Below are 14,902 nucleotides of genomic sequence, written 5' to 3' on the forward strand. Positions count from 1 at the left end.
TCATATTATATATTAGTATTCATACGTGCACGACAGATGTAGCAGAAATGTTTTGAGACTTGAACAAAGAAGAGATAAGTACATACTCAAATTACATGATGAACAAAGAGATTGGCGGTAGGAAGGCATCAGCGCTCAGCTGCGATGGGTGCTTCGTCATCGTGTATGCGACCTGGTTCCAGTTTCCAACCGATGTCAATCGAAACAGCCCGATAGTATGTAGACAGAAATGAATACACTCACCACATGGTCCCAACCACGCTACGGAAACCCGAAATTTGCATCGTGACAACCAGAGTTGAGAGACGCGTTCTTCGTCACCCATGGCAATCTCAAGAGCAGCCGTCGTCGAAGTCTGGCAATTCGGAATGGGCGACGACATTGTTCAAGCGGCCTTCGCTGAGGAGCTGCCAAGACGCTCCGCCCTGGCCTCGTACCATTCGACCTCCGCGCCGCTGACTCCGTGGTCAGAGAGAATTTTGAGAATGTCGGGGGAGACATCTCGGGCACGTTCAGCAGTAGTGGTTCCAGGATGCGTACCAAGCCACACGACGATGGGGCCGAGATTCTCCTTTCCCTCCTCGTCGCAAGCAGAGAAGCGGACAGCTTGGAGCGATGCGTACTTGATACCGCCTGCATCGAGAACATGATCGATGATCTTAGGACCAACGGTATTGTTCCAGAGGTTCCTCGTGAGCACCTTGTCGAACGGCCCGTGTACGGTCTTTTTCGCGACTTTGAAAACTCGGTCCCCAGGCTTAGGCATCGGGAAGGGAGCTTTCTTGAGACTGGTGCGATAATAGAGCACGGGGACGTCGTTGTCGTCCTCGCAGATGCCGATGTAGTAGTTGTATTGTTCGAATGGGGAGACGAGATCGCCGCCAACGGGGGTGAGAGCACTGTCTGAAGGGACGGTGACTTCGGCGAAGGGACCGGAGGATTCGCTCGTCGTTGGGGAGACGGGGCCTGGGGAAGGAGCAGCAGAAATTTTATTGAGTGCGTCTTGCTTCTGGCAGTACACCATCAATCCAGTCACGACTAGACATAAAGCCGTAAGAGGTTAACCCCTGAAAAGAAAAAGGGGCTGAAAGACTCACAGCCTAAAAGCGAGGGCCGTGCCTTGATCTGGCTAATCGTCGTCGTAACAGACTCGGGAACATCTGAGAGGGTGGACGGTAATTAACTGAGGGAAGACCGTGTATAGTGAGCAAAACACTCGCCATCGCCTTTGAAGCCAGCTTCAATCAGCTCCTCGTCGGTAAAGTCGATGATTTCTATGAAAATTGGTCAACACTCGCGACTGAACAATGGTTTTGGGGATGCTCACTCTTGTCGGCAAGTTCGTCTCTAAGAGGGTGGTTTCCGGGCTCAGACATCTTTACGCGAGTAGGAGGATGAGGAATGAGTTTGGGATGAGTTTCAGATTTCTGCGAAATAGCACCACTGATGCCCAGCCCCGGATCAGGAAGCTGTTGTGTTTCTAAAGCGGAGATTGAAGGGGGCACTGGCGGCAATGGGTCGAAGTACCTGGTAGACTCGCGACAAGTCCGTACCTTTGCCGTCTTTGTCTACTTCTTAGGGTTGAATAACGCGCCTAGTATCTGACGCAGCGGGAAAATCTTGGTTTGTTCAGCGGCCCCATTGCCGGTCCCACGGCGAGTGGGGGACAAAATAGATCTGGGACGCCGGCGCTCTTTGGAAGTCGGCACGTTACGGCATCGTATCGGATCAACGGATCAAACACTTCGCAGGCAGCCTGGAGGCGAGTTTCGAGTGTTCGAAGGATTTGTACCTTGACCTAGTACTTAGTCTTAGTCTTTCAATCCTATTTATTGACGTCAAATCATCCGCTTGTTGTATTATTACGACCGCCCAGCACAGCAGCTGCTCAACATCGGACTGCCACGTTAATGCCTCGTGGATTTCGTCCGGCAAGCTGGTTAAATAACGTCCCCAGGACCTCACTTGTCTTTTAACATGCGACCACGACGCCCTCCAAGAGAGATGGTAAGATTCCTTCGTCAAATAATACAGATGTCTAATAGCAGCTGTCAATAGGCTCCAGCTAGGTTCCCATGTCAATCGCGCCCGCCAGTTCTAAGCGAAGATGGATGAATCCTCGCCGTTGGTTTCGACACGAGGCATCAACGTACAAGGGTGCCATCGCTAACACCTCTTGCTCTTCTTCCTCCCAGACTGTAGGGTCTCATCAACCGCAGAAAACTCCCTCCTTCAAGAGTGCAGAAGAAGGGGAATCGACGCAGCATGCAGTGGAGGACCGTGCGGATTCGGGCTCACGAGTGAACAAGCCCATGTCCGTAGCCAAGAATACTTTCATTGAAACCTTGGATTTGCTCGTCAGGTTCTCCGATGGCATGTCTATACCCATCAAAGGACCTCTCTCGCTCGTCCAGGGTCTGGTAACGCAGGCTAAAGTATGTTCACGACATGCTGTTAGGGTTGCCGCTAACTGAATCGCAAAACAGCGTATAGGTGCCAACAGGGAGTCGTTGAATGAGTTGCAAAGGCATTGCCATAGCTTGGCAACTATAATCAAGAGCGGCTTGAGCGAAGTGAACGAGTCAGTGCTGCCGGAGCCCTTGAGCAACATGCTGGAAAGGCTATCAAAGTGAGTTCCTTGATCTCTTTCTGGGCATTTTGTAAGTGAGACTGACTGGCGATTGGGCACCATGGAAGAGAGATGTCTGCAGCACTGGACCAAATGGGCATCACAGACACGAGCCTTATTTTGGCGTTTGTAAATGCCCGTGAAGTAGAAGAGCTAATCGTGACAATCGATCGGATAATTCAAAGGTCTATCGCGAAGTTTTTGGTATGATGTCCCGAGTCTTCTTGAAAAGCAATACTGGTGAACTGACGAACGGGGTCACAGGTCGCCATTGGTGTCCACGACAGCATCCGGCTCTCCAAAGTCGACCTGAAGATACGGCGAGTCTACTACGACGACGTGCAAAGGCGCCTCATGGAACGCATCGTCAGCGAGGCAATTTACGATGGCCTGGATCGTGACCAGCCGATGGCACAGTGCAAGGAGGGCACTCGCAAGCATCTACTGGCGCTCTTCGCGGACCGAATCAACAACTTCAATGGGAAGCGATGCGAGGTGATATGCGTCACTGGCGCAGCTGGATCAGGGAAAACAGCGATCATGCGTACGACAGCCAAACGGGCGGATGTCGAGGGGAAGCTTGCAGCGAGTTTCTTCTTCTGGGCGAACTCGAATACTCGAAACACCTATCGCAGCCTTGTAACCACGCTGGCGTATGGGCTCGTCGTCAACGTTCCTCCCCTCCGGTCTTTCATCCTGGACGCCTTTGCCAAGGACGAATCCATTGCCGGTGGAAGGAGCTTGGAGAAGCAGTTCAGGTCGCTGATTCTGGAGCCAGTGCAGAGAGCGATGGAGCTCGGACTGCTCCATGAAGATTGGCCCAAGCTCATCAGCATCGACGGCTTGGACGAATGCAAGGGTGAAGAGGAGCAACGCGAGATTGTCCAAACCATCGATGTCGTCTTCCTTGATCCCAAAGTCAACTTCCCCTTCCTCATCTCCTTCTCAAGTAGGCCCGAAGCACCTGCTCGATTCGCGCTCGAGCATCTCTTCGCGGGCCACCTCGAGCACATCAATCTAAACAACGAGAAGTACAGCGCAACAGCGGACATTATGCAGTTCCTTGTGGATGAATTCGCAAGAATCCGTCGCGAGCACGCAATGGGGCGCCTGCTACCTGCTGTCTGGCCTTCGTTGAGAGATCTCGAGCGACTTGTGGACAATTCCTCTGCACAGTTCATCTACGTGGCCACTATCATCAAGTTCATTGGTGAACTACGAGCTGATCAGGCTAGCCGACTGAAGATGGTTCTGGAATGGGTCCCATCGTCTTCAGGGACCAGGAACCCGTTCCAGTCCTTGGACGACCTGTATACAACGATCTTGCTCAAGGCTCAGACGGAGTACGAGAAGAATTGCGACGATGTCGACGTAGACCCGCAGGCCGTTGTCAAGCTGCTTCGCTGGGTCGTTTCACTCAAATGGGTCGAATTTGATAGCGGCATTGAGCCATACGAGTCGGCTCTCCTCCTCAAAGCTGGAACCATCGAGAAGACGTTCTACGATATCCACTCCCTCATCGATGTCAAAACGCTGCAGCTCTATCACAAATCACTTACCGATTTCCTCTCGGACGCAGCCAGATGCCCCCCGCAGCTGTTCATCCCGGTTCACTCCATCGTCAATCGGTTGGCACATTGCGCGATTGCTTCATTCGATCGTGTGCTGATGGCGAAGACGCGAGGTGGGTACCCATTCCGTTAACTGAAGGAGCTATATGAACCATCACGCCATTTACAGCTACCTCTTTCGACGAGGTTGGCAACAAAATTGTTGAGCCCGCGGAGGTGTTCAATAATGACTGTTTCGACAACGTTGATCTCGATACAGAGATGCTTTGCGACTATCAGTGATTTTGTAGCTCATTTCGAGGGGTATTTCGAGCTTTCGTTCGAAGACCTGATCGATTACTCGCTCTATGTGCCAAGCGCTCTGCTATATTTCTTCGACCGCATACCACCTCAGGTGGGGGAGCAAATCAAGCGAGGCGAGGTATGTCACTCATGTCTACCGAAGGGACCTTTCTTATTTGCTGGACGTAGCTTGACAAGTCGTACTCGGCGCTGTTGAAACGAATTGGTAGGCTTATCCTTCATAGGTCTGCTGTGATTTGAATTAATATTAATGGCCTCCCCCATGCGTTTTCGAACTTCCAGTTAAAGTGAAGAAAAGTTTCTTCAAAGACAATTGGCACCCACAAGGACCGCATGTCACCTCACCACCTCTGATAATGGACCCTAACGAGGATGAAGATATGGTTCCAGGCTTCCTAACGTAGGATCGCTGCTTCAGTTTAACTTGAGATCTCGTGCTAACTTCCTGGACGCTCTAGTTGAACAAGCTCGTTGACTACCTGAAGTATATGGGTCGCTTCTTTTCTACCTGGTATAAAACGCACTGTACATATGTCAAAGGATCTCTACAAATAAACTAATTGACAGTCGTGTACGGTTCCAATTTGCTAACAAAATTGGCCCACTTCCCGCCGTGCCACTTGGAGATTTGCGTATCCCACACCTCCGCTCCAGGCCAGACATTCTTCATAGCAAGCAAAAGACCTCCGAGTTCGAAATCCGCGAAAGAGATCTTATCCCCCAAGAACCATCCAAACTCTCCCTTCCCGCCAAACTTCTCGTCGAGATGACCCAACGCCTCCTTCAACTTCTCTACACCCTCCGCATTCTGCTCCGGGGTGTAGTTCAACTCATCGATCTTTTGGACCTTGAGGAAGGCCGCAAGGTCCTTGGCGACGACGACGTTGAGGTATTCGCGAGTGGGAGGGTTAGCCTTCTCCAACAACTCTCTGCAGTAGTACGGGAAGATCGGAAAGATGTGGCCCATAATGGTGTTGATCATGACTTCCTGCTTGTTCCATCCCGCCTCAGCGCCGTCCTTGGTGTCAGGGAACACCTTGGGTGTATCTGGATACGTCGCGTCAAGGTACTTGGCAATCTCGAACGAATCGGCGATGGCTTTGTCGGTGGACGAGTCGTAGATGACGGGGAGTGTGTATTTAGGGCTTCCATCTGGACGCGTGGTTGGAGCGGAGAGGTTGTGTTTGCGGTAGACGGCAGATTCGATGTCGGGTATTTCGATCCATTCTGTCTTGAATGGGAGCCCTTTATAGTTGAGGCTGAAGCGAGCCTTCCAGACGTTGCCGGAGGTGGCTTTGATCGCGGTGGTCGTGGGGATGTCGTAGAGAGTGATCATGTTGATGCTGCTTCAAGTGAGAGGCTGGTGCTGACCATCGATCCCTCACATCGAACCGTTTAAATATGTCCAGTCCTGATTGTTACCACTCTCTTCTACTTACCAACTATATCGAGATCCGCATGGTCGCAGCCTTGGGATCGACGGGAAAGATGCAAGCGACCAAATGTTTCCCTCGTGAGTCTTGCGTTAGTCAGACACTTCTCCGCAGTTGGATTATTCATTGAGCGCCCGCAGTGATGAATTTGTAATTCAAATCCAATTTCGGCGGCTAATGAGATCCCAAATTGTCCTTCTGACCTGTCGGTCTGGCAACGCGCTTCAGCCTTCAGGGCATAGCAGAGTGTATTGTTGTCCTTCGGGAACAGTACAGCGAAAACGCTACGATTACAAATTCCAAGCAGCTTTGATAAGATCCACGGCTCGTTCCGCGAGAATATAGACGGGCGCTTGCGTATGCGCTGCAGGGACATACGGCTGTACGGCAGTTAGCAAAACGCGTAATATGAAGCCGCAGGACGAAACTACGCACAATGACAGACGCATCAACAATTCTCAGACCCTTGACGCCCTTCACCCGCAAATCAGGGTCCACAACGCCCGCCTTTGCGCCTTTGGCTGACATAGCCGCCGTCCCGACAGGATGCCAGACTCCAAAGGCCGAACTACGGAAGGCCTGTTCGAACGCCCTGTGGTTGTCTGGGTCGGCACCGCGATAAGCGCCGATGTAACCATCCCAAGCTGGCCCACTGAAGAATCGCTTTGCAAGCCGGACACCTTCCTTCATGGCCTCAATATCAAAGCGGTCAGTGAGGAATCCCAAATCGATGAGTGGGTCTTGGTAGGCATCGGTCGTGTTGATCGTTACAGAGCCATCTGTCGATGCATTTCAATCAGCTTCCCCACTCTGAGATGCGGGAGATGCTCACGGGAATACGGGTATAAGAGCGCAATCATTGCACTGGCACTTCCAGCACCTCCCTAGAGAAAGCCATGAATGACTCAGAGTGAAAGGGCGAGATCTGGCTTCTTACTCGGATAATGAGCTCCAGATGGGGAGCATCAGGCCCAGGGGAAGGGTCCTTGTACTGCTCCCAAAGGGACGCATTGGATGGGATGCGGGACCACAGGATCTGGTGGGTCAAATTAGGCTCGGTGAGGGGGCCAGTCCGGTTCGTCATCCAGGCTTCCAACGGATCACCCGGGAACGGTCTAGGAAATTGAGTATGATGATAATGAGCATGGTAAGCATCGGGCATCAAAGGAGAGCGAGACTGACGGAGCAGAGCTATTGTCGTTTGCAGCCCAGTTAGCGAAGAACACGATGTGGTCAGTCATCTTCTTTCCAACGTCAGGTAGGTGGTGAAGTGGTCGAACGCCGACGTCTTTCAACTCAGCCGCGTCCCCAATTCCAGAGTTCAGCAAGATCTGAGGTGTTCCAAACGCTCCCCCAGCCAGAATGACTTCATTTGCAGCTGTAACGTTCTCCGTAATGCGTTCTTCAAAAGTCATTGTCAATTGATTGCTACGGAGGAAGGCGGGAAGCACGTACTGGTGTAGCGTATCCCAATCTCCAAGGTTCGGAAATCGAGCTCTTCCTCGGGTCCAGTAGGATGAACGCGAAGGGCGTAGGTGTTCAGAAGAATGCTCAAATTCGGCCTCGCACGGACAGACGCGTTGAGGTACGCAACAGCTGCGCTACTTCTCTCGCCATTATCCACGGTCCAAGGAAGCCATCCTAAGAATCCCCTGTAAGGACTCGCGAATAAAAAAACATTCAAAATCGGAGACACACCGAGACCGATAGGGCTTCCAGAATTGTAATCCAAGTTGAACGGGAATTCTTCCTGAATCTCCGAGTTTCGAAGACAGCGTTCGTCGAATTCTGTGGGACTGCTCCAGCCGAGGCTGACACCGACATTCCCATCGTACCCGTGAACGTCAGGGTCGTATTGACCGGAGATTTCTCGACCACCTGGAGGGGCCTGCCATTTCTCGTGCTAAAGGCGGAGGAGGGCCCGGTCAACTTTGATGCTACGCCAGATGAGATGGAATGCTTACCCTGAAGATGTAGGGTGTCAAGTTATCCCAGCGCCATCCCGGGTCGCCAGTCACGCTGGCCCAGAGGTTGTAATCGTCGGCAGCGCCTCGGGTATACACCATGCCGTCTTTTTGAATTGGTGTTAGTCAAGCCCAGTCCTGGATCTTGAAATATTCTCACTGATCGAAGTGCTTCCACCCAAGACGTGTCCCCTGGAGTACATAACCCGTTTGTTGTTAAGGCCAGTCTGAGGGACCGAGACGTAGTTCCAATTGTATGTGCTGTTGATGCGGCCCTGGTATGCTGGGATTTGTATGGGCAGAACGCCTTCGTTGCTGAGTGGACGGTGAGCTAGACGATGTCGCTGTTATGCCGACATGCTCACTTTGGGCCAGCTTCTACAAGGAGGACCTTTGTCTCTGGGTCCTCCGACAGTCTACTGGCAACGGTAGCGCCTCCAGGACCAGCTAAATGAAATCATCAGCTAATCAAGACTCGCAATGTTCGAAGGGCAAGGACCCACATCCAACAACGATAAAATCATAATCTCTCTCCTGCGGAAGCTCATTCAAGCTATCAAAAACCCTCGCGTAGGTCGAACCAATAGTACCAGCAAGCAACGCCTGAAGCAACAAAGCCTGCATCTTGTCGAGAGGGGCCGCTGTGAAGAGAGGGTGCAAGTTGGGGAAATACAGACGCCTATATAGTGAATGCGATTGAATTAGTCACCGCATCATGAGTTCGAGAAGTCAGTCCGTGGTTGACAAAGAGGAGCAGACGACACTTCGAAAGCTGGATTCTGTGGATCATTTACCCGAGAAAGTCGCGTCTAGACCTCCTGCATGCCCATTTTCCGGATAAGATAGCGTGAATGGTCATGGTCAGGGAATATTTTGTTGAAACCCAAACGACCACCATTGGAGCCGGGCGGAATCGTACGTGCATGAGGGCAAAACCGAAGACAATCCACGGGAAAACGAGAAGCACGAGTTGAAAACTGCCGAGCTCAGGCGGAGCCGAATTGTTAGAAGTTGAGTACAGCTCGCCGTTAATCCGGAGTCTGCACCAACACAGTGGAATTCACTTCGAGGTTAGGAGAGAACGAGGAAGAAAACAACGACTTGTGATTCAAATTGCCAAGCGACCAGGAAGTTCGATTGATTGACGCTGTTTTGGCAATACCTTCCGACACGGACAGTCGTGCCTCTCTCTGCTCCACTGGGCGCTTCGAGTTGGCACTGAGCTAGGCGGCCGAGCACTCGGTCACCCAAACGACTCTTCCTACGGCTTCCCCCTCCACGCTACTCGCCTTTGAAACCGTGAAGGAACGAGATCGTGTCCCTTTTCCCCGCCCTCTAGTTGAAAGATCATGGCGGTGTGCATCAATCAAAAGATTCCAAGACAGAGATAGAGGACCATGACAGGCCGCATCGCCAGCGTGATCAATTCTTTCTCGCCGCTTTCCCAACCACAATCGGTCTAATCTAGCGCCCAATCAGCGCCCATCGGACGTTCAAGCTTATACCCTTTGGTACTGCCATCATACACACCCTTATAAGTGGTGCTTCCACGCACTTGTCATCGTTTCCCTTCTCCCCAAACATACAGTAAGCAGTAAGTACTGTCCCAACAACCTGTATCGCAGTACTGATGGTTCGCCCACCAGATGCCTAATGGTGACTCAAGTAATGCACAGTCGACACGGCGGCGTCGTCCAAAGCTCTTTGCTCGTAAAGAGCCCAAATCCAGCGAATCCGAAAAGGATAAAACTAAGGACAAAGGATCGCGGAGCAAGGTGCTAGCAACCCGTCTATATAACGGCCTGAAAACCGGCCTGGACCTCCTCATCGAAGTTTCGGATGGGCTCCCTGTACCTATCAAAGGACCACTATCGCTACTGCGGTGCCTAATCGACAAAGCAGAGGTACATCGCGTTGCGAGGACCAGCCTTTTTCCCCCTGTAAACCGTAGCTGACAGTTTACTCAGGCTGTCCAAGCCAATCGTGAAGCGCTCGAGCGCTTGGAATCACACGTCAAGAGTCTTCAACAGATACTTCAGAGTGCCGCCGATGGACAGCAGTCATCACCACTCAATGAACGCCTCAAGTCGATGCTGGAAGATTTATCCAGGTAAATAGTGGCGACGAAGTGCTGCTATTAATATTTAAGCTTTTGCTCATTTGCCCACCCCCCAAGGGAATTAACCTCTGCATTCGACAGTCTGGGAGTCAAGGACCTCTCCACAATCGAGGCGTTCACCAAAGTCGGCGACATCGACCAACTCGTTCGTGAAATCGACGCAAAGCTCAGCAACGCAATGATGAGGCTTCTGGTGAGGAAACTTCAGATAAAAACGGATCTACTCTGCTTGCTCACCCCCCGAAAACTAGATTGGGATAGGCATTTACGACAGTGCAAAGATCTCTGATATCGACGTCAACAGCCGCCTCGAGCGCTACCAGGGACTTCAGAACCGCCTGGGCGCCTCGACCGCTACCGCTGCCACCTGGGACGGCTTAGATCCCAAACAACCAGTTACCAAGTGTGCTGAGGGGACGCGGGGGTATCTACTACGAAGGCTCTCGGAGCGATCCAAAGAGTTTGGAGGAAGTCATTGCGAGGTGATCTTCCTCGCTGGGTCTGCCGGCTCTGGAAAAACCGCCATCATGCGCACAGCGTCCCAACACGCCCACGAACGAGGTAACCTTGCTGCAAGCTACTTCTTCTGGTCCACCTCCGAAGCTAGAAACAACACGGGTAAATTGGTGGCCACCCTGGCCTACGGACTTGTCGTCAACGTTCCTTGCCTTCGGCCTTTCATACTGGACGCTTTCGCGAAGGACGAAATGGTGGTCCATGGACGGAGTTTGCGAGTTCAGATGCGCCAATGCTTGTTGGAGCCCGTTCAAGAGGCTCTCCGCAGCGGTGTCTCAGAGGAGATGATCCGCGGGAAACAGATCAACATCGATGGACTCGACGAATGCATCGGGGAGGACAACCAACGGGAGGTTGTAGAAAGCATTCACGAAGTCCTCGTCAACACCGACGTACCATTCCCCATCCTCATCACCATCTCCAGCCGTCCCGAACCCGCAGCTCGGTTCGCACTAGAACACCTTTTCAAAGGACACCTCGAAGCCATCAATATCAACGACGCAAAGTATGAGACAGACGCCGATATCGAGAAATACGTCAGGGCCGAATTCGCTCAGATTTGGGACAAGCACCCTAACAGGGCACATCTGCCTGACGGCTGGCCACCTGCATCGGATATCCGGAGATTGGTGTCTGCGTCCTCCGGCCAATTCATCTACCCCTCCACAGCATTGAAATACATCAGCGAACCCAGGGCGGACCCGGTGAAACGACTCGAATTAGTCTTGAAATGGGGAACTTCAACAACTGGCAAGACCAAGAACCCATTCAAGACCCTCGACAACCTGTACACCGCCATGCTTACCAAGGCACAGAAGGAGTACGAAGAGAACAGCGACGACGCCGACGTCCACCCGCAAGCGATAGTCAAGTTGGTCCTCTGCGTCGTTCGTATGCGGCCCCCCATCTGGTCCAAGGTCGCAAGGGAGAATTGGAGCCCCTCGCTGCATAAAACGACGGTGGAAGCCTTTGAGCATACTCTAGGCTTCCCACACGGTGGTCTCAGTAGAGCATTCTATGACCTAAACTCTCTCATAGATGTCAGGATGATGACGCTCTACCACAAGTCCCTTCTCGATTTTCTGGGAGACCCGACGAGATGCCCCCCAGAGCTGTTCGTTTCTTCTCAGGAAGTGACCAACTACCTGATCAGAGGGCTATCATAGGCCTCACCGAGATCCTCGATGCCTTGAAGCAAGGTCAGTAGCTCCACTCATGAGAGTTCCTTAGCGTCTTACCCATTTTCTTCCTCAGGGATCGACCATCAAGTTCATCTTAGATGTGTCGATGAACACACCATAGCTCAAATGACGGCTGACACTGACTTACTCAAGGAAGTCGAGAATCTCGTTGCAAACCTGGAAGACGCGTTACTGGAGAACCCTGGGCTAGAACAGGCGCTGGGCCGACACATTGAATTCCTGCCTTATCTTCAGCAGGTGGTCAAGAATATAATGAGAATTGTCAAGAGTGGGATCGAAAGCGGGCAGGTGAGTGTAACACCGGATACTTCAGAATAAATACGAGAAACTCTAATACTGATCCTTATGGCATAGCTGGATGAAAAGTTTAGTCTCCTTGCTGATCGAATAGGTGCGTCCAGGAGTGGCCATAGTGGACCTGTTTCAGACGTGACTGTCTCCCAGCTTCAAGCCCCGTGTTTCAGAAGTTTGGGGGTCGAGCAGCCCATCGATAACAGCGATTCTTTTCCAAGGAACCCATCCCGGGGTTACCATTGTCCCCAAGGAGGGGAGTGTTACAATACAGGTTACACGTCCTGTACCTGCTCTTCAAGCCAATTCCACAAATCCTCTCCAAGTTTCTCATCGAGCGCCAAGGGGTTAGGTGTACCGTATCTCGCCCACGGAACAAGATACTAAACGCACAAAGAAAGAACAGTTTTAGCTTCCTGATCCACAGTATGACCCCACAAACAAGAGGAATTTGCTCGACGTACCTTCCCGTTCATCTTCAACCCCTCCTCAGACGTTCCAGCCCACAGCTGCGTTAGAGCACCATAAGGCGCTGGATACAGCACGAACGCATTCTAGTAGTATCAACCAACGACACATCAGCTCCATTCGATGTAGGGATGAAAAGAGAGCTAAGACGCTACATACCATTAAAGCAGTAGCGATGGATGGCGTGTATCTCGTCAACTCCGTCTTGAGGTTCCCGGGGTTACAAGAGCAGGAAATAACACCCTGATCTCCATACCGCTTCGCAAACTCGTTGGCGATGATGACGTTTCCCTGTATGCACCCCAATCAAGTCAGCCATTATCCTCTGATTCAGATGGTGGCGCTCGTTCGCCGGGAAGGTACGTTCGCTTAGAACAGAGGCAGGCAACGGAAGGACGTACAAGTTTACTCTGCGCATACAGAATAACCGAAAACGACTTCCTCCTGGCAGGTCCATCCTTGAACGTATTAAAGTTCAACTCTCCAAATAGAGACGCAACGGACGCCGTATGGACGACGCGGGGTTTCCAATCCGGTGACGACTTGACGGTGGAAAGGAGGGTGGAATAGAGGAGTTTTGTTAAGTAGAAGTGGCCTGGTGGAGGGAGGAGGGGAGTGTGTCAGTACATCTCGCGTGGAGGTCATCGTGACTATGGTGGAGGTGCGAAACGCGAGGCGCGTCCCAATAGACAAGAGGTAGACATGGTAGAGTAAGAGTACTCACCTAGAACGTTCGTTCCAAACTGAAGGTCATATCCTTGAGTCGTGACCATATCAATAGGGGGAGTCATAACGCCACTATAAATAGCCCATGAACATCAATAGCCGCCCTGCCAATGATGCACCCATTCGACATACGCGTTGTTAAACAAAATATGCAGTTCCTTCTCTTTCCTGTACGACAAAAACCATAAACAACGGTCAGTACTCAGCATTGCGACTCCCACCAAGGAGACATGGATATAGAGGAGCTAGATTGACGCACGAAATAAACTCCTCCGCAGCCTTCTTCACAGACTTCAAATCACCCAGATCCAAATGGAGGAAAATGCCCTCCTTGCCAGTTTCTTGCTTCAACTCTTGAATGGCGCGTTCGACCTTTTCTTGACTCCGGCCTGCGAGGTAGACTTTGGCGTTACGCGATAAGAGAGCCTGTTCGGCGCGTAGGCGTAGGAGGGGGTTGTAGGGTACATGGTGCGCAGGGCGGTGTTGCAGGAAGTTCAGAATGGAGTATAGTGGTAGACGTTAGAAGGATACTCTGGTCAGCCCTCGACCTAAACGACGCATCCCATCCTGGACAACTCACCTTCGCAGTCTCCTTCCCAACACCTATCCATCCCCCACAAACCCACCAGCGCGCGAGAAACCGGTCAGTCAGCCAGCAGTCCAAACGCCGAACGCTGTTGTCTAATCACTCACCGGAATTAGCACCAGTAACAATAACAACCTTCCCCGTCAGATCAGGTATATCCTCAACGCTGAACTTGGATTTGGGAGGTAGGGATTGTGAGACGAGGGAGAGTGCTGCACCCATTCTTGATTTCTCTTGGTGGTGGTCTGGCGGTATTAACCGTCTAGCTGGATCGGCTTCTGGTTGTATCAAGCGCTTGGTTGTCTGGTTGTAATCGGGCTTCTGGTTGGTTGTAGGAGGGTACGAGGGCGGGTTGTATAGAGCTGTGTTGTATCAGCGCGTCAACGCGTCTATGTTGTGCGTTCTAGTCTCTCCAGAACTCTCAGAAACGAGCAGATAGGCAGGCGGTGAGAAGACGATGGTGGTGGTCACCTCTCAACAACGTCGACGTCGAATGGAAAAGCCTGGAAATTGAATGACGTGCTGCTCTCGTCGGGCCTTTTTGACGGACGACGGGATTGCTCGTGATATCGCCGTCGTCGTGATATCCCCGCTTGGCATAGCCGTGCAACGCTAGGCAACGCTGAACGTTTGAGCCCCCATGGTCAGTTGAAGCCCGCGAACGCAAGTTGAGTGTCGAGTCCGAAGAAGAGCAGGAAACTCCAACTAGCTTCCTCAATTTGACTTTTAGACACCCGATTGGTCCTCCGTCGTAGTCCGATGATGTATTCCAGCGGCACGTAGCAGTAGCACTCAGCACTGATACTCAGCGCTCAGCAACAGCACATTCGCATGCACGTATATAACGGTATAGTTTACAACACTCTCGAAGGAGAACGCGGGAGGTAGCTCAGGCATCCAAGGGTGAAATCGTGGAGTAAGGAAAATGAAAGTGAGAGAAAAATGAGATGAAAGGAAATGAAGAGGTCAATGAAATCGCGATCTGGAAAATGGATAGAAGACAAGTCCAGAACAATAAATAGGGTGTGATGCATCGAGGAGGAGAGCAGTTGTTGAACGTCGAAACGAGAGCCGTGATCCGAAATCCGAGGCGA

At 51.7% G+C, this 14,902-nt stretch overlaps 6 protein-coding genes across 6 annotated transcripts; 2 read left to right on the top strand and 4 right to left on the bottom strand.

Annotated features, from left to right (window-relative positions):
- Positions 1-385: 385 nt before the first annotated feature.
- Positions 386-1,376, bottom strand: CC1G_05415 (hypothetical protein; the record flags this gene model as incomplete). The annotated part of the gene is made up of 4 exons (XM_001835401.1): positions 386-1,038; positions 1,098-1,160; positions 1,215-1,274; positions 1,328-1,376. 4 exons carry the CDS (start codon positions 1,374-1,376, stop codon positions 386-388), a joined length of 825 nt encoding a protein of 274 aa, XP_001835453.1.
- Positions 1,377-2,075: 699 nt separating this feature from the next.
- Positions 2,076-4,907, top strand: CC1G_05416 (hypothetical protein; the record flags this gene model as incomplete). The annotated part of the gene is made up of 8 exons (XM_001835402.2): positions 2,076-2,435; positions 2,487-2,629; positions 2,698-2,833; positions 2,894-4,313; positions 4,370-4,386; positions 4,460-4,621; positions 4,672-4,708; positions 4,786-4,907. The coding sequence occupies 8 exons, from the start codon at positions 2,076-2,078 to the stop codon at positions 4,905-4,907; spliced, it is 2,397 nt and encodes a 798-aa protein (XP_001835454.2).
- A 108-nt stretch (positions 4,908-5,015) lies between these two features.
- On the bottom strand, positions 5,016-5,860 carry CC1G_05417 (hypothetical protein). Its single transcript, XM_001835403.2, has one exon. It carries the CDS (start codon positions 5,837-5,839, stop codon positions 5,060-5,062), a length of 780 nt encoding a protein of 259 aa, XP_001835455.1. The 5' UTR covers positions 5,840-5,860; the 3' UTR covers positions 5,016-5,059.
- A 320-nt stretch (positions 5,861-6,180) lies between these two features.
- CC1G_05418 (aryl-alcohol oxidase) lies at positions 6,181-8,524 on the bottom strand (the record flags this gene model as incomplete). The annotated part of the gene is made up of 11 exons (XM_001835404.2): positions 6,181-6,316; positions 6,372-6,715; positions 6,769-6,820; positions 6,874-7,051; positions 7,119-7,338; positions 7,392-7,577; positions 7,635-7,839; positions 7,901-8,007; positions 8,061-8,215; positions 8,266-8,347; positions 8,404-8,524. The coding sequence occupies 11 exons, from the start codon at positions 8,522-8,524 to the stop codon at positions 6,227-6,229; spliced, it is 1,740 nt and encodes a 579-aa protein (XP_001835456.1). The 3' UTR covers positions 6,181-6,226.
- Positions 8,525-9,546: 1,022 nt separating this feature from the next.
- CC1G_05419 (hypothetical protein) lies at positions 9,547-11,701 on the top strand (the record flags this gene model as incomplete). Its single annotated transcript, XM_001835405.2, has 4 exons — positions 9,547-9,804; positions 9,868-10,010; positions 10,050-10,212; positions 10,271-11,701. The coding sequence occupies 4 exons, from the start codon at positions 9,547-9,549 to the stop codon at positions 11,699-11,701; spliced, it is 1,995 nt and encodes a 664-aa protein (XP_001835457.2).
- Positions 11,702-12,303: 602 nt separating this feature from the next.
- Positions 12,304-14,030, bottom strand: CC1G_05420 (hypothetical protein; the record flags this gene model as incomplete). Its single annotated transcript, XM_001835406.2, has 9 exons — positions 12,304-12,411; positions 12,493-12,582; positions 12,656-12,787; positions 12,898-13,091; positions 13,221-13,294; positions 13,355-13,390; positions 13,482-13,648; positions 13,803-13,825; positions 13,916-14,030. 9 exons carry the CDS (start codon positions 14,028-14,030, stop codon positions 12,304-12,306), a joined length of 939 nt encoding a protein of 312 aa, XP_001835458.2.
- Positions 14,031-14,902: the final 872 nt, after the last annotated feature.

This window comes from Coprinopsis cinerea (genome assembly GCF_000182895.1).
Source record: "Coprinopsis cinerea okayama7#130 chromosome 8 map unlocalized cont3.8, whole genome shotgun sequence".
Classification (NCBI taxonomy): domain Eukaryota; kingdom Fungi; phylum Basidiomycota; class Agaricomycetes; order Agaricales; family Psathyrellaceae; genus Coprinopsis; species Coprinopsis cinerea.